The following is a 19601-nucleotide window of genomic DNA, read 5'->3' as shown; positions in this document are numbered from 1 at the left end:
GAGGGGGGTGGGCTGTGTACGAGGGTGGGGTGGAGCTCAGTGGTGTGTGTGGAGGGGGGTGGGCTGTGTACGAGGGCGGGGTGGAGGTAGATGGTGTGTGTGGAGGGGGGTGGGCTGTGTACGAGGGCGGGGTGGAGGTAGATGGTGTCTGTGGAGGGGGGTGGGCTGTGTAGGAGGGCGGGGTGGAGGTTGATGGTGTCTGTGGAGGGGGGTGGGCTGTGTAGGAGGGCGGGGTGGAGGTTGATGGTGTCTGTGGAGGGGGTGGGCTGTGTACGAGGGTGGGGTGGAGCTCAGTGGTGTGTGTGGAGAGGGGTGGGCTGTGTAGGAGGGCGGGGTGGAGGTTGATGGTGTGTGTGGAGGGGGGGTGGGCTGTGTACGAGGGCGGAGTGGAGCTCAGTGATGTGTGTGGAGGAGGGGTGGGCTGTGTAGGAGGGCGGGGTGGAGCTCAGTGATGTGTGTGGAGGGGGGCGGGCTGTGTACGAGGGCGGGGTGGAGCTCAGTGGTGTGTGTGGAGGGGGGGTGGGCTGTGTTCGAGGGCGGGGTGGAGGTTGATGGTATGAGTGTGGAGGGGGGTGGGCTGTGTACGAGGGCGGGGTGGAGGTCGATGGTGTGTGTGGAGGGGGGTGGGCTGTGTTCGAGGGCGGGGTGGAGGTCGATGGTGTGTGTGGAGGGGGGTGGGCTGCGTACGAGGGCGGGGTGGAGGTTGATGGTGTCTGTGGAGGGGGGTGGGCTGTGTAAGAGGGTGGGGTGGAGGTTGATGGTGTGTGTGGAGGGGGGTGGGCTGTGTACGAGGGCGGGGTGGAGCTCAGTGGTGTGTGTGGAGGGGGGTGGGCTGTGTACGAGGCCAGGGTGGAGGTAGATGGTGTGTGTGGAGGGGGGCGGGCTGTGTACGAGGGTGGGGTGGAGGTCGATGGTGTGTGTGGAGGGGGGCGGGCTGTGTACGAGGGTGGGGTGGAGGTTGATGGTGTGTGTGTGGAGGGGGGTGGGATGTGTACGAGGGCGGGGTGGAGGTTGATGGTGTCTGTGGAGGGGGGTGGGCTGTGTAAGAGGGTGGGGTGGAGGTTGATGGTGTGTGTGGAGGGGGGTGGGCTGTGTACGAGGGCGGGGTGGAGCTCAGTGGTGTGTGTGGAGGGGGGTGGGCTGTGTACGAGGCCAGGGTGGAGGTAGATGGTGTGTGTGGAGGGGGTGGGCTGTGTACGAGGACGGGGTGGAGCTCAGTCGTGTGTGTGGAGTGGGGTGGGCTGTGTAGGAGGGCGGGGTGGAGCTCAGTGGTGTGTGTGGAGGGGGGTGGGCTGTGTACGAGGGCGGGGTGGAGGTAGATGGTGTGTGTGGAGGGGGTGGGCTGTGTACGAGGGCGGGGTGGAGGTAGAGGGTGTGTGTGGAGGGGGGTGGGCTGTGTACGAGGCCAGGGTGGAGGTAGATGGTGTGTGTGGAGGGGGGCGGGCTGTGTAGGAGGGCAGGGTGCAGGTTGATGGTGTGTGTGTGGAGGGGGGCGGGCTGTGTACGAGGGCGGAGTGGAGCTCAGTGATGTGTGTGGAGGGGGGAGGGCTGTGTACGAGGGCGGGGTGGAGGTAGATGGTGTCTGTGGAGGGGGGTGGGCTGTGTAGGAGGGCGGGGTGGAGCTCAGTGGTGTGTGTGGAGGGGGTGGGCTGTGTACGAGGGCGGGGTGGAGCTCAGTGGTGTGTGTGGAGGGGGGTGGGCTGTGCACGAGGGCGGGGTGGAGGTAGATGGTGTCTGTGGAGGGGGGTGGGCTGTGTACGAGGGTGGGGTGGAGGTTGATGGTGTCTGTGGAGGGGGGTGGGCTGTGTACGAGGGTGGGGTGGAGCTCAGTGGTGTGTGTGGAGGGGGGTGGGCTGTGTACGAGGCCAGGGTGGAGGTAGATGGTGTGTTTGGAGGGGGGTGGGCTGTGTACGAGGGCGGGGTGGAGCTCAGTGATGTGTGTGGAGGGGGGTGGGCTGTGTACGAGGGTGGGGTGGAGCTCAGTGATGTCTGTGGAGGGGGGAGGGCTGTGTACGAGGGTGGGGTGGAGGTTGATGGTGTGTGTGGAGAGGGGTGGGCTGTGTACGAGGGCGGGGTGGAGGTAGATGGTGTGTGTGGAGGGGGGTGGGCTGTGTACGAGGGCGGGGTGGAGCTCAGTGATGTGTGTGGAGGGGGGTGGGCTGTGTACGAGGGTGGGGTGGAGCTCAGTGATGTCTGTGGAGGGGGGAGGGCTGTGTACGAGGGTGGGGTGGAGGTTGATGGTGTGTGTGGAGAGGGGTGGGCTGTGTACGAGGGCGGGGTGGAGGTAGATGGTGTGTGTGGAGGGGGTGGGCTGTGTAGGGGGGTGGGGTGGAGCTCAGTGGTGTGTGTGGAGGGGGTGGGCTGTGTACGAGGGTGGGGTGGAGCTCAGTGGTGTGTGTGGAGGGGGTGGGCTGTGTACGAGGGCGGGGTGGAGCTCAGTGGTGTGTGTGGAGGGGGGTGGGCTGTGTACGAGGGCGGGGCGGAGCTCAGTGGTGTGTGTGGAGGGGGGTGGGATGTGTACGAGGGTGGGGTGGAGGTTGATGGTGTCTGTGGAGGGGGGTGGGCTGTGTACGAGGGCGGGGTGGAGCTCAGTGGTGTGTGTGGAGGGGGGTGGGCTGCGTACGAGGGCGGGGTGGAGGTAGATGGTGTGTGTGGAGGGGGGTGGGCTGTGTACGAGGGCGGGGTGGAGCTCAGTGGTGTGTGTGGAGGGGGGTGGGATGTGTAGGAGGGCAGGGTGGAGGTTGATGGTGTGTGTGGAGAGGGGTGGGCTGTGTAGGAGGGCGGGGTGGAGGTTGATGGTGTGTGTGGAGGGGGGGTGGGCTGTGTACGAGGGCGGAGTGGAGCTCAGTGATGTGTGTGGAGGAGGGGTGGGCTGTGTAGGAGGGCGGGGTGGAGCTCAGTGATGTGTGTGGAGGGGGGCGGGCTGTGTACGAGGGCGGGGTGGAGCTCAGTGGTGTGTGTGGAGGGGGGGTGGGCTGTGTTCGAGGGCGGGGTGGAGGTTGATGGTATGAGTGTGGAGGGGGGTGGGCTGTGTACGAGGGCGGGGTGGAGGTCGATGGTGTGTGTGGAGGGGGGTGGGCTGTGTTCGAGGGCGGGGTGGAGGTCGATGGTGTGTGTGGAGGGGGGTGGGCTGCGTACGAGGGCGGGGTGGAGGTTGATGGTGTCTGTGGAGGGGGGTGGGCTGTGTAGGAGGGCGGGGTGGAGCTCAGTGGTGTGTGTGGAGGGGGTGGGCTGTGTACGAGGGCGGGGTGGAGCTCAGTGGTGTGTGTGGAGGGGGGAGGGCTGTGTACGAGGGCGGGGTGGAGGTAGATGGTGTCTGTGGAGGGGGGTGGGCTGTGTACGAGGCCAGGGTGGAGGTAGATGGTGTGTGTGGAGGGGGGTGGGCTGTGTACGAGGGTGGGGTGGAGCTCAGTGGTGTGTGTGGAGGGGGGTGGGCTGTGTAGGAGGGCGGGGTGGAGCTCAGTGGTGTGTGTGGAGGGGGGTGGGCTGTGTACGAGGGCGGGGTGGAGGTTGATGGTGTGTGTGGAGGGGGAGGGCTGTGTACGAGGGTGGGGTGGAGCTCAGTGATGTGTGTGGAGGGGGGCGGGCTGTGTACGAGGGCGGGGTGGAGCTCAGTGGTGTGTGTGGAGGGGGGGTGGGCTGTGTACGAGGGCGGGGTGGAGCTCAGTGGTGTGTGTGGAGGGGGGTGGGCTGTGTACGAGGGCGGGGTGGAGCTCAGTGGTGTGTGTGGAGGGGGGGTGGGCTGTGTTCGAGGGCGGGGTGGAGGTTGATGGTATGAGTGTGGAGGGGGGTGGGCTGTGTACGAGGGCAGGGTGGAGCTCAGTGGTGTGTGTGGAGAGGGGTGGGCTGTGTACGAGGGCGGGGTGGAGGTTGATGGTGTGTGTGGAGGGGGAGGGCTGTGTACGAGGGTGGGGTGGAGCTCAGTGATGTGTGTGGAGGGGGGAGGGCTGTGTACGAGGGCGGGGTGGAGCTCAGTGATGTGTGTGGAGGGGGGCGGGCTGTGTACGAGGGCGGGGTGGAGCTCAGTGGTGTGTGTGGAGGGGGGGTGGGCTGTGTTCGAGGGCGGGGTGGAGCTCAGTGGTGTGTGTGGAGGGGGGTGGGCTGTGTACGAGGGCAGGGTGGAGCTCAGTGGTGTGTGTGGAGGGGGGTGGGCTGTGTACGAGGGCAGGGTGGAGCTCAGTGGTGTGTGTGGAGGGGGGTGGGCTGTGTACGAGGGCGGGGTGGAGGTTGATGGTGTGTGTGGAGGGGGGCGGGCTGTGTACGAGGGCGGGGTGGAGCTCAGTGGTGTGTGTGGAGGGGGGGTGGGCTGTGTACGAGGGTGGGGTGGAGCTCAGTGGTGTGTGTGGAGGGGGGCGGGCTGTGTACGAGGGCGGGGTGGAGCTCAGTGGTGTGTGTGGAGGGGGGCGGGCTGTGTACGAGGGCGGGGTGGAGCTCAGTGGTGTGTGTGGAGGGGGGTGGGCTGTGTACGAGGGCGGGGTGGAGTTCAGTGGTGTGTGTGGAGGGGGTGGGCTGTGTTCGAGGGCGGGGTGGAGGTAGATGGTGTGTGTGGAGGGGGTGGGCTGTGTACGAGGGCGGAGTGGAGGTTGATGGTGTGTGTGTGGAGAGGGGTGGGCTGTGTACGAGGGCAGGGTGGAGGTAGATGGTGTCTGTGGAGGGGGGTGGGCTGTGTACGAGGGCGGGGTGGAGGTAGATGGTGTCTGTGGAGGGGGGTGGGCTGTGTACGAGGGTGGGGTGGAGCTCAGTGGTGTGTGTGGAGGGGGGTGGGCTGTGTACGAGGGCGGGGTGGAGGTTGATGGTGTCTGTGGAGGGGGTGGGCTGTGTACGAGGGCGGGGTGGAGCTCAGTGGTGTGTGTGGAGGGGGTGGGCTGTGTACGAGGGTGGGGTGGAGGTAGATGGTGAGTGTGGAGGGGGGTGGGCTCTGGAGGAGGGCGTTGTGGAGGTAGATGGTGTGTGTGGAGGGGGGTGGGCTGTGTACGAGGGCGGGGTGGAGCTCAGTGGTGTGTGTGGAGGGGGGGTGGGCTGTGTACGAGGGCGGGGTGGAGCTCAGTGGTGTGTGTGGAGGGGGGGTGGGCTGTGTACGAGGGCGGGGTGGAGGTAGATGGTATGAGTGTGGAGGGGGGTGGGCTCTGGAGGAGGGCGTTGTGGAGGTAGATGGTGTGTGTGGAGGGGGTGGGCTGTGTACGAGGGTGGGGTGGAGGTAGATGGTGTGTGTGGAGGCCGGTGGGCTGTGTACAAGGGCCGGGTGGAGGTCAGTGGGGTGTGTGGAGGGTGGTGCAGAGGGCAGGACTGAGGTCAATTGTGGCCATGAGTGGAGCGGGAGGGATGTTCATTTCTGTGAAGGGCATTTTCTGGGGTGCCTGGGGCTGGCTCTACCATGTGTCTGTGTCTTTAGGGGTTTGGTAGGTGAAGTTTTAGGGCTGAAAACCTGATGATGTTCAGTGTAGTCATCAGCACATCTTCCAAGGGAAAATGCTTCGGCAGAGAGGTGCTGGGGGGTTCAGTAGTTTTGTCTGGTATCAAAGTGAAATGTATGAAGATCACGGTCCTGTCTGGTCTCTGTTCCAGCCTCAGGCTGGTGTGGAACAGCCAACAAAAAGTGTCGATGGAAGAGGAACCGTGCCTCCAGATGTCCAGGGCAGATACAGAAGCAGCCCCAGCAGGGCGGGTCACAGCACAAGGCCAGGCACATCCGAACATTTATTAATAAAATAGTTACAATAATTTATGCCCTTTGCAACACCAAGGGCTGAGTACACAGAGCTCCTGCTCCTTAGAGAACATAAAGGGGAGACATCAGGAACAGTCATTGACATTCTGTGGTTCAGACAAACAAGGGTCCATCATGCCACATGTACACCAGACCGTCCAGTACTGCTCCAGCCAGAGAGAGGCTGAGAACTCTGCTCCGACACATGCATGGCTCTGTCAGTGGAAGAGTCCAGCTCAGCATCTCGTGTAACTGCTAGTGAAGGGAATTAGAAGTTGTCATCTTGCATTCAGCGTGGGATCTCCCAGCTACTGCCCTGCAATAACAGAGACCCTCAAACTGTGACGGTTCCCACATACTACAACTGCCTGCCTGAGTGGAAGCTGCAGGCCCTGTATGAAGGATGTTGCGGTTCACTGACACAGACCAGAGCATGGGCTCCTGGTGGGTAGTGGGACACTGGGTGCCTGAGGGTTTGTGAATGGGGTAGAATGATGGCTGCTGGATCCCATGAGCTCAGGGAACATGCAGAATCTCTGCAGGATTGTAGTCTGCTCCAGTTGCATTAGGTGCAATGGGATGTAGGTGCTGACCTGAGGGCAGCCCTGCCCTGCCCACTGCTGCTCATTTACGGGTGGCTGAGCGGAGGCAGAGTAGAGAGCACTCCTGGCTACTTGTCACATTCCAGGTCCTGGGCCCCCTCGTTGTCCTGGTAGTGCCTTTCACAGAACTCCTGGATGCGACTGCAGGCCTCCACCATCATCTCCTCGGGCACCGTTAGCACCACCCGGAAAAAATTGGGGTACTCAAAGCACTGAAATGAACCATGGGAAAAGGCTGGTTAGTTGGGCAGGGGTGAAACTGGGATCTCAGACCCCTGCCCTGCCAGGTCCCCAGCTGTGTCCCACGAGCAAGCACAAACCACAGGGACAGGCCTAGCCAGATGGAAGGAGCATAGCACTGTGGCCAGGAGCTGTGGGATCTAATCCTGGCCCATCAGCATCTCCATCAGTAAAATGCCTTTCACAGCGCAAACCTCCTGTGGCTGCTGCGTCAGCAAGGAATGGTGAGACCCTCAGGGGAAGGGGCTGTAAGCAAAGAGCTGGTGGGGTTGAGCTCGGTAGCCCCCGGGCAGGACCCAGAGAACAGGCTGGAGGGAGCTGAGGACCGTCAAGGCTCAGTGAGCGGCTAAGGAACTGGGTGGGTGACTGCGGGCAATGGGAGCGGGAAGGGGAGACGTGCAGCAAGACTCCAGCCTTGTCCCTGCACCATGAATGGGGCCGCAGGGGGTTTGCACAGGGCATTGAACTGAGCTAGTGCGAACTCTGCAGGGAGCTGCTCTTGTGCGAAGCAGAGAGGACACAGGGCTCAGGAACACACGGGATGCACAGCAGAGGGGCAGACTCTGCAGTCTGAGAGACAGGATAGCGGCTACCTGGGGCCTGGCTAGGGCAACGAGTGACCATTGCAGCACTGCCCAGGGCTTCTGGCAGACCACATGACACCCAGCCCCCTCCCCCCAATGCCCCATGCTCAGAGCTCCCAGCCCCCCACTGGGTGCCCCGAGGCTCAGAGCTCAGAGCACTCCCCCAGACTCTCTACACGTGTGGCTGCTCTGAGGGGAACACTGACCGAGGCTGGCAGGCAGAAGACTGACTGCTCTAAGATCAGCTGTTCGGTGAACTCCACGTCATTCTCAAACTTGGGGAAATGCTCCATTTCAATTCCAACCTGCAGCGCAGAAATTTAGGGATGTCAGAGGCCAAGGCTGGATAGGATTGCACCAGAGCATCCCTCCTCCCCACCCCTATGCAGCCCCATGCCCTCCACATCCCTCCTTCACCCTGCCCCGAAGCCTATAGAGCCCCATGCACCCCACATCCCTCCTCCCTGCCCCTATGCAGTCCCGTGCCTCCTGCATCCATCCTTCCCCTGCAGCCTATACATTCCCATGCCCCCGTCCTCCCCCCGCAGCCCTATACAGCTCCATGCCCCTGGTATCCCTCCTCCCTCCTGCAGCCCATACAGCCCTGTGCCCCCCACATCCCTCCACCCCCTCGGCAGCATATACAGTCCCGTGTCCCCTGCATCCCTCCGCCCCCTCCCCCTGCTGGCCCTATACAGCCCCATGCCATGTGTGTGAAACTGAAGGCTGTATTTGTGCTTGCAGTGTGCCTCACCCCCCCCCCCCCATGCTCTATAATCACTAGGCTAGCAGTGGCCTCACAAACAGGGTCTGCCACACTACATTAACCTCAAACTCTGAAGCAGCAAACCTCAATCCTAGCTGAAGGCAGCTGCAAACACATTGTCATTCCCCACTATTGTTACTGACAAGGTGGGAGGGCCTGTCAAGGAAGGAGAGGGAGTACAGCGGGGAGGGTGACTCCATTAAAGAAACCATAACCTGTTTTAGAGTTACTGATAGCTCAGAAGCACCAGCTCTTCAATGCACATGGTTCAATGTGCTGTTAATACCCAGGAGGGGGCAGTGATGGGGATCTGTTACAGACCAGAGAACTGGTTGAGTAACTTCTTAAGCACTTGTCTGTAATATGTGGAAAGAAAAATGGTTGTAATGGGGGACTTCAGTTGAGAAGACATGCTAGAGGTCCCATGCAGCCAGAAGTAAAACTCCATTAGAGTTTGCAAAACATTTTGATGCTGATTTTCTAACACAAAGGGACTGCAGCCAGCAGGAGGTAACGCTATTCTGGACCTCATTGTGATGGATAATGATGGACTGTTCACTGAACTGGAAGTTGGTTGTTACCTAGGGACCAGCAATCATGACCTGATTACATTCATTATGGGCAAAGAGAGGAAGGTTCTGACCAATAATATGTATATATATATATGTGTGTATGTATATATTTGGTGCTTCAAAGGGGCTAATTTCCCAAAGCTGACAGAAATTATGAGTGAAATTTACACAGAAAAATGTGAATGAAAATTCTCAGTTGTTTAAGAAGAGTTTACTAGATGTCAAAACGCCATGAATTCACGATCAAGAAAGAGGAAAACTTTGGCCAAAAGCCAGTGGCAGAATAAAGTCAGCAATCAGAAATAAAAAGACAATATATTACAAATGGAAAAAGGTTAAAATAGTTAGCAATTGATATAAATTAGAAGATGAAGTACAGAAAATTGATAAGGGAAGCTAAAGACATCAAGGGACATTCATGGCTGGCATGCCTAAGGAGAATAAGGAGGATTTTTTTATGAACAAAAGAAATTCTAACAATGGTATAAGTCCATTATTAGAGGGAGATGATAACATTGTTAATAATGATGTAGAAAAGGCAAGGGTATTTAATAGATTATTTGTTCTATATTTGGAAATGAGAATGATGAGGTACTTATATTATATGAGGATGATGAGCTACTTTCCAGTCTACTAGTAACAAAAGAGGATGATAAACAGCATCTACTAGAGATAAAACATTTTAAGAACAGCAGACCTGGACAACTTGTAGCTAAGAGCCCTAAAAGAGCTGGCTGATCAGATCTTTGGCCTGCTGGTTCATTTTTAATAAACCATGCAGTTCTAGGGACATTCCAGAAGATCGGAAGAGTGTTCACGTTGTGTCAATTTTCAAAAAGGGCAAGTGGGATGACTCAGGCAACTATAGACATCCCACTCAGAATAACGGTAAAGATGATTCAGCTGACAAAGAATTAAAGGACAGGGATATAACTAATGCCAGCCAATGTGGTGTTTACAGAAAATACATCTTGTCAAGCAAACTGGATTTCATTATTTTATGAGATTAAAAGTTTGGTTGAAAAAGTAACTGTGTACTTAGATTTTTGTTAAGTCTTTGATTTAGTACCGCATGACACTCTGATAAAAAAATTAGCAATATCTATAAAGAATAAGCACACGATAAATGGATTAAGAACTGTCTAACTGACAGAGCTCAAAAAATAGTTGTCACTGGGGAACAGTCACTGAGTGTGGATATTGCTAGTGGGGTTCTGCAAGGATCAGTACTAGGCCTGATGCTATTCAACATTTTCGTCAATGATCTGGCAGTAAATATAAAGATGACACAAAAGATTAGTGGAGTGGTAAATCATAGAATCATAGAATATCAGGGTTGGAAGGGACCTCAGGAGGTCATCTAGTCCAACCCCCAATGCTGAGGACAGAGAAGTCATGCAGAGTGATCTGGATTGCTTGGTAAACTGGGCCCGTTCAATCAAAATAAGTTTTAATAAAGTCAAATATAAAGAATGCCTAGGAACACAGAACACACACCATGCCTGCAGAATGGGGGACCACATTCTGGAAAGCAATAACTGTACAGGATTTAGAGGTCATAGTGGACAAACAACTCAGCATGAGCTCCCAGTGAGATGCTATGGCAAAAAGGGCCAATGCACTCCTTGGGTGTATAAATTAGTGAACAGAAGGGTGATTTTATCTCTGTATGCGGCATTGGTGAGACTGATGCTAGAATACCGTGAAGGAGTTCTCGTGCCCAACTTTTAAAAAGGATACTGAAAAATTGGAGAGGGTGCAGACAAGAGCCAGAAAAATGTTTCAAGGGCTGGAGAAAATGCTTTACAGTGAGAGACATAACGAGCTCAGTCTGTTGGTAGCTTCTCATAAAGAAGATTGAGATATGACTTGTTTACAGTACATCAGTATCTTCACAGGGAGAAAATAACAGGTACTAAAGGGCTCTTGAATCTTCTCACAGACAAAGGAATAATGAGAACCAGCGGCTGAAAGTTAAAGGCACAATGTTTTTTAACTGTGAGGGCGATTAACCATTGGACCAAACAGCCAAGGGAAGTAGTGATCCTCCATCTCTTGATGTCTTCAACTCCAGACCAGTGCCTTTTTGGACAATTTGCTTTAGCCAGACACAAGCTACTGGGCTCACCAGAGGGGTAGCTGGGTGGAATTCTCTGGGCTGTGCTACACAGGAGGTCAGACTAAATGACATAGTGGTCTCCCCTGGCCTTAAACTCTATGACTCTCTGAAGAATGGGGCCCCACTGTGCCGAGCGCTGCCCAGACACAGTAAGAGACAGGCCCTGCCCCAGCTGAGATCAGGACCCCACTGTGCCGGGCGCTGCCCAGATACACTAAGAATCAGGCCCTTCCCTGAACAACTCACATTTTAAGCAGACAAGGCAGACACTTGGCAGGGCAACAGGATCCAGCATGCACTGAGCAAAGCAAAGCTCTGAAAATGGCACATTAGCGCCTCACTTACCATGAGGTACATGGCCCCTGAGGGCTGGATGGGCTGGAGTCCAGAGATGGCAGACAGGGCAGCATAGCAAAGGTCAGCATTGGACTGAAAGGCAGAGAGGAGAGAGTTCAGGACTCGGGACATTCCAGGAAGCAGCTCAGCAAATTGGAGACAAATTCTTGGCCAGAACCCAAGACAGGCCCCCCACTGCAAATAAAGGGGCATCTAATGCAAACAGGACAGATGTTAACGGCCTTGAGTGCAGTCGAGGTGACTGAGCTGACCTCAGCAAATCAGTGTAGACACCCCTCCTCCCCACCCCCCGGCATTTCTTCCTATAGCACCTCATGGCTGGCAGCGCTGTGACTGGATTGTCAAGAGCTCCCCACAGCTGGTACTCCTGCCCCCTCCTGGCAGCGCCCCCTGCTAAAATTGGTCAGGACAGTTCTAGACAGGAGCTCCCCGCATCCCGGTGCTCCTGACCCCCTCCTGGCAGCGCCCCCTGCTAGGAGATGCCAGGACTGCAGTAGCCAGGAGCTCCCCCCATAGCTGGCGCTCCTGCCCCGCTCTCTCCAGCCCACCCTGCTGGGAGAGAGTGGACATGGGAAGATGAGGTCCCTAGCAAGACACCACTGTGATGATTCATAGTCCTGTCTGACCTGCTGAGGAATGCTGCTGGTCCGCTCTCACTCTAAATACCTCTCTCTAGGGGGACATACCTTGAGGAAGCTGAGGGTGTTGTGGTAAAACTCTGGGGGTGTTCGGTGGATGATGTATTCCAGTGCCCCCTGGACAATTGTGCAGGGTCCCAGGATCCTTTGACTCAACCTTACAAGGCCGTCCCTGATCTGAAACACAGGTGACACTCTGACCTCAAAGATCGCACACTCATGCAGGAAAGGAAAATGCTCCCACCCTGACGCCAGCATTTCTAGCTATTCATAAGATCAAACACGGCCACAATTGGACAAGGGGTGTTTTTCAAACTTTGCAAAGCATTCTGGAGCCAGTCCCATTGTCTGGGGTCTGTATCACAGGTGTCTGCAGACTATCTATGAAGGCCCCAGTGTCACTAGCTGTGTTTGAGGGCCAGAGCTGGTCCACGATCCTTAGCTAGGATCCAGCCCTTTCACACCACGCTTATGGTACAAAGGGGCCAGGAAGCAGCCAGAGCTCACTAGCTGGAGTTTCCTGTTACCAGAGGGCATCTGATATGTTAGAGTAGCTCCTAGGCTTTTCTGAAGTAGTTTGGGGCTGAGGCTAGTACACGACCAACCCCAGCATCTCAGACTCCTTTGTGCCTGAGAATCCACTGTCATTGACCATTGATTTGACTAAATTGTGCACACAAGCATCAGGGCTTCCCAGCCAAACACACCAATACCAAAGGGCTGGGACTTGCCTGAAGCAAACCCATGCCAGAGCCTTTGCAAACCAGTCTCTGTTGTGACACAGTCTTTGGTTCACTCTGCTCATTTCCATTCCGTTTAATCACCATTGGATACTGCATCATGGCCAGCCAGGGACAGGTGATATCAACATTGCCCTCTTTCTCTGCTGTCTATTGTGAGCTCTCGGGTGCCCCAGATTTGTGAAAAGCTCCCAGCTCTACGGGGTATCACCGGGCCACAAATCAGGGAATGACAACTAAAGAGCCAAAGCTCAGGCTATCCTGCTATCTTGTTCAACCGATAAGGAGAAACCACATTAGAGCGTACAGGGACCACAAGGGGACAGCACGACTTTGCGTTATTGCTGTAGGGGAAACAGGGCTTGCCTGATAGAGAGGAACGCAAAACCCTTTGCCTCCAAAGTGGCATGCAAGAGAAGCAGACATGCCAAACCCGTGAAAAAAATCACAGAAATTAGGCTTGCTTTTGGCTTAATTGGCTTGTAGCTTGTTGCTTCTTTTTTTTGATCAGCTCCCAGCAAGCAGGGGCAAGGGGCAAGCAGGGGCAAGGCGGGGATAGAGTCAGGGGTGCACAGCGGGCCCACCACAGTCCCAGACTGCCCGCCAGGGGGATCTAGTCACATAGAGTGTTGGGGTTCTTAGGGACTGGCTTGTTTTGGCCTTGTTTTGAAATGGGATTAGCTTGATTTTTGGCTTACTGTGAAAGTCAGGGTGCTTATTTACCGCAAGAAAGTTGGCAACTGTGAAAAAAAGGCAGCATGTGTGCATGAAGTAGCAGGCAGGAACACGAGGGCATGTGCGTGTGTGCATGCAAGGGAGAGTGTGTGAGCAGGAGGAAGAGTGCGTGCTTGTGCTGGAGTGAAAGGCAGCGGTGTGTACACATGCAGGGGAAGGTACCTGCGGCCTGTGCATGTTCAGTGGTGGCATCTATTGCTGGCATCGAGAAGACTACCAGACAATGTTCCTCACCTCATTCCCAAAGATGTCTCTCCGATCATTAACCAGGATCCATCCCATCCTCCAGCCTGGGACCAGCCATCGCTTGGCCAGGCCTCCACAGGACAAGATCGGCACGTTGGTGCTAAGAGTTGCTATGGGCTCATACTTGCACTCTGCAAACACCTGTGAGACAGGAGGATGCGTTAGCGGCCACCCTCTCCTTGCCAATTCCCTGTGAGAGACAGGGGAGCTCTCTGGGAGGGCAGGGGGTTGGCTCATTAACTCACTGGCAGGGATATCAAAGCAGATGAGCAATGAGCAGTGAGACTCTGGCATGAAAGAGATGGTGCAGAGAGCAGGTTTGGGGGAGCTGTAGGGATGCTTCAAGGGGGAGTTCATGTGCAGTGCAAAGAACCAGCCCTTGCACATCTGGTCCTAATTAAGGGATGACAGGGGCCCCTGGACGGGAGACACAAGCACAGCAATGCACACAAGAGCGTGAGTGCTTGCAGCTCTGAGTTTGACCCACCCAGAGGAAAGGAGAGTACCAGACACAAGACGCCCTTCCAGGGGACAGCTGGGCAGACAGGACCAGGGAGCTGCAAGTACAGTACATGGCTGTACTCAAAGGCAGCAGGACTAATGGCTATGGCTCTTGTCTGGGGCTAGTTACTCCTAAACTCTGCTACCAAGGGGCAAGTGTATAGTGAGAAGCCACAGACCCAGGCTCTGGGTGCAAACGGTTGTGCATGGCAGGGACAGGCACTCACCATGTCTCCATAGATTTCATCAGCTAGGATGGGGACACACTGTCTCGAGGCCACTGGGGGAGAGAAGTAAACACTGAAACTGGCTGCCTTGCTGCCCTACAGCGTGCAGACTCACCCTCATCCTACAGAGGGCAGGCATGGGCTCTCCCCAGCCCTACACAACAGACCCCAATCCATCCACAGAGTGTCTCCATATTCCTTACTTTGGACATGCAAACCAATGGACAAAGTGTTAGAGAATACATTGTTAGGAACAATCCTTCCCAGGGCTAGGCTTGCAGGGCCTATGCCTGCTCTGATCCCAGGCCTGGGACAGACGCCACTGATCCACTAATCGTAATGTTGAAGGCTTTCCCAGCAGGATTCTGAGAGGTGGATCAGGAGTGTGATCCCCATTATACTGCCAGAGAAGGGAAGGGAAGGCCACACAGTGGGTTAGGGACAGAACCTGGGACAGACCCTAGGAGCTCTCATCCTGCATCCCTTCCCTGGCCATGCTGACTCTGTGCAGGGTTGTCCCAAAGGCCCTGGGAACAGGGTAAGACACACAGTGTGGGGTGAATCCTCCAGGCCCTGGTACTGTTATTTCTGTAGCACCAACATAGCCACATAATAGGTCAGGTCCTGCCATATTGCTCACCATAATTAGATTGAAACAGATAAGCAGAGGATAGGACAAGGCAGCGAATCAAAAGCCCTGCCCTGGCTCAGTGCTCAGAGACTCACCGGCCAGGATTTTCTGGAGATGGCTTTTGCTGAATACGGAGCCGCAGGGGTTAGATGGGTTGTTCACAATGACACAGGCTGTCTTCTCATCCACCAGCGACTCCAAGTGCTTCAAGTCAATTTCCCAGGATTTCTCAGGCTAGTGAGAGGAGGAGAGGGAGAGGGTGCGTGAAGATGAAGAATAAGGCATGGAGTATGGAGTGAGGATCCGGCTGGGGGCTGGGCACCAGGCATGGGGATGAAGTGCAGCAGGGCCAGGCACAGAGTGAGGAGCTGGGCACAGGCTGAAGGACTAGCCAGGAGTCCAGGCCCAGAGTGAGGCATGAGGATCCGTCCAGGCGCAGGATGTGGAGCGTATGTGACCAGGCGCAGGGCAAAGACCATGCAGACATAGCTGTGCTTTGCACCTAATGAAAGGTACCGGCATTTCTTCCCCCCATGAGAAGGCACAACTTACACAGAGGCCCTGGGGAGAACAGCCACCATGGAAAGCTGAAGGCCCATGAGAAGGGCTGGGCTGATGGGCTCTGGCACCAGCTTATTTGGCTTTGGCACTTCACGCCTTCCTCCCTTTTCTTATGAGGAGGGGTAAGAGATCCCTGGGAGCTCTCTAAAGGGGGCTGTGGCATTCCACTCCTGACTGCCTTACCAAGAGGTTGTAGAATTTGACCTCAATCCCCATGGAGAGTGCAAGGGTCTTGTAGAGAGAGAAGCCAGGTCTTGGCACCAGGATGTTCTGCCCTGGATTAGCCAGCACTGCTAATGCAAGTTCGATAGCCTGGCTGCAGCCACTCGTCAGGATAACGTCCTGCAGACAGCAAACGAGAATGAGCTCTTCGAATGCAACCAGAGGCTGCTCTCAGAAATTCCAGAGCAGTCACTGACAGCTGAACTGGGAGTAACGAATTGTCCATGGGTCTGCCAGAAGCAAGAACTTATTGGCTAAAGGGGCCTAGAAGAAGCTAAACAGAAAGCAGCAACCACTGCTGGCTTCTGGGGAGCTCAAACCCACCAGATCAGAAAGCCAGGGATGGGTGACAGGCAGGACCCAGGATTGGGGCAGAAAGCCAGACAAGATCACTTTGGATATGGAACATGTCCAGCCATCTTGCTCTCTCCTTGGATAGAGACAAGGTGTGAGAAAAGCCCAGCTGGGGCCCCACTGTGCTGCACTGTCTAATTTGTTGCTAACACCACAGAGCCTGTTCATTCTCCAGTGAGGACTCTTGCCAGGAAGGCTTCATTACCTGAGCTTCCAGAGGTGCTTCGGGGCAGCTATAATATGCAGCAACCACCTGCCGGCAAGACTGGTACCCTTGGGAGAGAAGGATGGAATATGGAGTGACGGTGGTTTTACCAGATTTCCCTGTTCTGTGCAGGAACCACAAGAGTCATGAGACAGAGACCACGCAGCACAAAGAGGGGTCTCCAGAACCCAGAGAGACTCCAGAGGAATAAATCCCAGGGCAGGATGGAATTTGTCTGAATTCCGAAGGAAACAAAAGACAACATCAGTGAGCCCTGACACAAGCACCTTGTTCCATCACTGAACCAGCTGCTCTCAGTACCCAGAGCAGGTGACGTCCTGGCCCCAGAGCAGGCCTGGGAGGTGCAGGCTTTACAGCACAGATAAGGGCCTGCTCCAATGCAAACCACCATGCCCTTGAATTAATGCCCCATGCCCAGTCCCCACAGCCCAAGTTAACTCCACTGGTAACTGGGTCTACAACCTCCATGGCCAAGCCAACATGGTGTGGAAAGTGCCGTACTTATATCAGCTAACACCAAGAACAAAACTGTGTGGAAATGCAGCAGTCTTTGCTCTGCTCCAGGGCCCTCACTCTGAGGGGATATCCTCAGCATCTATGGGGTCACAACAGGGATGGATTGGCCTCCCATGGGTCTTGAATGGTTGTTTGAAGCACTTTCCTGTGAAGAATGGGACTAAAATAGCTGGCCAAAGTGACAAAATATGGCGCAGAACGTGGATGCAATGCCCTGCCCACATTGCGCTACTGTGAGGAAACCTCTCCAGGAGGCAGAAGAGCCTTTTCCCAGAACAAGGGCCACAAAATGACCGGGACAAAAGCTCCTCCATGAGCAAATCAGGCCTCCAACCTGTTCAAATGCCCTGCTGCTCATTGGTGTGCATGGACACACACAGGCCAGAGTAATATATGGATCGGAGTGAGTCAGTGTCAGTCAGAAAGGTGAAACACGATATCCGTCTAGATCCCCGGGCTCAGCCCTGTTCTCTTGTGCACAAGACGGGCTAGGACACTACCCTTAGAAGAGGAACCATGGGACCTTACCGACTGAAGGAGCATATCCATTGTAGTTTCCCGAGTCCAGGGCCTCCTTCACAGCCTGGGTGACCTCATCATCAGTGGGGAGGTTTCCAAATACTGTTGGGTCACCTTTTAGGGAATGACAAACAGCAAAATCTTTGTTTCTCATGTCCTTTAATGACGGAGCTGTACAGGACACACCCTCCCCTCCTGCACGCTTCAGAAACCCCTTGGCTGCCAGCTCAGCTCAGGAGCCCTCAGTACCACACCTCTTCAACTACCACCCCCACTCTACAGCCACACAAGGCACTGCCGGCAGGAGCAGTGCATTTCCCAGTACTCACCTAGAGACAAGGAGATCATGGGCTTGTTTGGGTTGGGTTCCACTTTCATGGTGTCCACGATGGCTCGGATGGGATTGAAAGTCTTCTTGGACATCTCAGAGGCCCGGACTGCCCATCTAGGCTTCCGGCCTTTCACTTTCCCCAGGGAGGGGCTGTTCCCATTTCTATGTATATGGACATCGCTATTGCCGTTCATTTGGATCAGGTAAGAGTCCATTCTGAGATCTGCCCAAGAGAAAGAGCACTTCCCAGAATTAGCCATTGTTGTGCATTATTTGTTATGCACCAGCTGTGTGCTCTGCCCCATACAAGATACAAAGGGGAGTTGCTGCTTGAGGGTCCAAAAGTGAGGCCTTTGAAGTTAGGCCTTTGATGGTCACTGGGCCTCACATACCGATCCCTAATCCCAGTTCCTAGATCAGCAGTGCCAACAGACAGGCTGGAAAGGAAAGGGAGGCAGAGAGAGTGGGGATGGGGAAGGGAGAGAGAGGAAAGAAATAGAAGGGGAAAGCCAGCCCACATACTAATGAGACTAGGGTGACCACACACAAGTGTGAAAAATCGGGATGGGGGTGTAATAGGTGTCTATATAAGACAAAGCCCCAAATATCAGGACTGTCCCTATAAAATTGGGACATCTGGTCACTCTAAATGAGACCCTGCCACAGGAGAACAGAAATAAAGATTCTACTCCACCCCAGCTCCACCCACAGCCCCACAGGAGAGGCAGGTTTCTGCTAAAGCTGCACATTGAGAGTTTGCAACCTTGTCATTTTCATTGTCATCACTGGGCTTCAGAATTAACACACTGCTGAGACGAATGGGGGTCAGTCATGCCTCCCAGAGCTGTTAGGCTGAAGCCATCCTAGGTGTAAGTCCCTGACAGCAAGGATGGATTTACCCCATTTGTGACTGCCTGTCTGTCTGCAGACACTCTTAGCACCTGGCAGGGGTGATGCTCAGAAAGGTCCTCCACAACTGAAAGGACAAACACTTAATGCTGTTAAAATGACAGCTTAGACGCTGTAGAGACGCTGTTGGCCCTGCACTGTTCTTCAGGGCAGACCCTGCAGAGAGGAAGGTGTAAAACACACAATTCCCTCCCTGTCACTGAGAAGGCAGCAGAGAGATGGCCCATGGGGAGGAGATGAGAATTCCTGAGCAGATAATAACAGACATAGTGAAGGGTGTGCAGTGAAGCTCCTAGAAAAGGGGAGCTGCCATTGGCTAAGGCAGAACGGACTCATTCACCTAGACTGTGGCTTGGACCAAGGGTCCCCCTCACTTATTGCTCACAAGGGGCTCAGGCTACACTCACATTCTGTGAGAGGCTGAATTAAACTGAGCAGTGATCTTGTGCTTTCCATCTACAAAAAGTGTAACCAGAATAGTGACTGATTCGTCCCCCAGCGAGCATAATCCCAACTGCACAGAACCTCCCCATAGAAGGACAGATGAGACACAGAGCATCGAGATTTCAGCTCAGGGTTGGGAGGTGCCCTCTCCTGCTATCAGCCCTCACTTTTCCCCATGTAAGTTCGAGTTTCTCCTTTGAGCTCTTCTTGCACTTATCAGCTCTGCTGAGGAAACCCAGTTGGGAGAGGGAAACCATTCAGCAGAGCCCAGTGACAAAGAAACCAGCCACAGACTCAACCCAGTCAGAAAAGTGTTTGGCCTGAGCGTCTGGCCTCCTTGCTAGTGGAGCTGGGGTCTGAACACACACGAAAGAGCTTACTTGGCCAGTCTCTGGCACAGGAGAACCTGCACACAGCACAGCGACAAGATGGGTCTGAAACAGCCCCACAGCCCAGAACCTAGGGCACTGCCTATCTGCAGGGGAAACTGGCTGCATGGAAAGAAGAAACTCTGTCTGCAGTGACCCAGGCCAGTCTCTCCTGAAGGAAACACCAAGTGCCAGAGCTCAGTACTTTACCTTCTACAGCGCAGAGAGGGAGACACTCAAGTGCCCAATGTCCGAGTCTGTCCCTTATCCTTGACAAGTTGCCCTGAGAAGAAACTCAAATGCAATTCCCCAGCCCATGAAATAATTTCCAGAACTGGGCGTTGGGCTTGACTCCTTCAGCTATTGGCTGTCAGTGAGGGCTGTGCTCCCCCACACAAAAACACCCCCTCCCTCCCCACTACAACTGCTCTCACTTCAAACGTCTGGTACTCTCCTGCACATTAACTCTTTCTGGGAGCTGCAGGC

The 19601-nt window shown here is 55.2% G+C and overlaps 1 protein-coding gene across 2 annotated transcripts; it reads right to left on the bottom strand.

Annotated features, from left to right (window-relative positions):
* Positions 1-5687: 5687 nt before the first annotated feature.
* TAT (tyrosine aminotransferase) lies at positions 5688-19385 on the bottom strand. 2 transcript variants are annotated; one of them, XM_073308386.2, is made up of 12 exons: positions 19326-19385; positions 17393-17617; positions 17073-17177; positions 16008-16075; positions 15410-15568; positions 14761-14899; positions 14035-14087; positions 13295-13447; positions 11634-11762; positions 10936-11019; positions 7340-7438; positions 5688-6521 (listed from the first exon to the last, which is right to left on the bottom strand). In XM_073308386.2, the coding sequence occupies exons 2-12, from the start codon at positions 17607-17609 to the stop codon at positions 6378-6380; spliced, it is 1350 nt and encodes a 449-aa protein (XP_073164487.1). In that variant the 5' UTR covers positions 17610-17617; positions 19326-19385; the 3' UTR covers positions 5688-6377. The 2 variants fall into 2 exon arrangements, with proteins under 2 accessions (XP_073164487.1, XP_073164486.1); XM_073308385.2 differs by lacking the exon at positions 19326-19385 and having other exon boundaries at positions 17393-18022.
* Between the last annotated feature and the right edge of the window lie 216 nt (positions 19386-19601).

Source organism: Lepidochelys kempii, chromosome 12 (assembly GCF_965140285.1).
Source record: "Lepidochelys kempii isolate rLepKem1 chromosome 12, rLepKem1.hap1, whole genome shotgun sequence".
In the NCBI taxonomy this organism is placed as follows: domain Eukaryota; kingdom Metazoa; phylum Chordata; order Testudines; family Cheloniidae; genus Lepidochelys; species Lepidochelys kempii.
Note: the sequence above shows the minus strand (reverse complement) of the source record. Positions and strands in the feature narration are given on the sequence as shown.

Coding starts and splice junctions, on each gene's coding strand:
- TAT (XM_073308385.2), bottom strand. CDS start 17,654: ATGGCTAATTCTGGGAAGTGCTCTTTCTCTTGGGCAGATCTCAGAATG. Junction 14,088..14,760: donor TCTCCAGAAAATCCTGGCCG/GTGAGTCTCTGA, acceptor TCTCTCCCCCAG/TGGCCTCGAGACAGTGTGTC. Junction 11,020..11,633: donor ACACCCTCAGCTTCCTCAAG/GTATGTCCCCCT, acceptor TCTGCCTTTCAG/TCCAATGCTGACCTTTGCTA.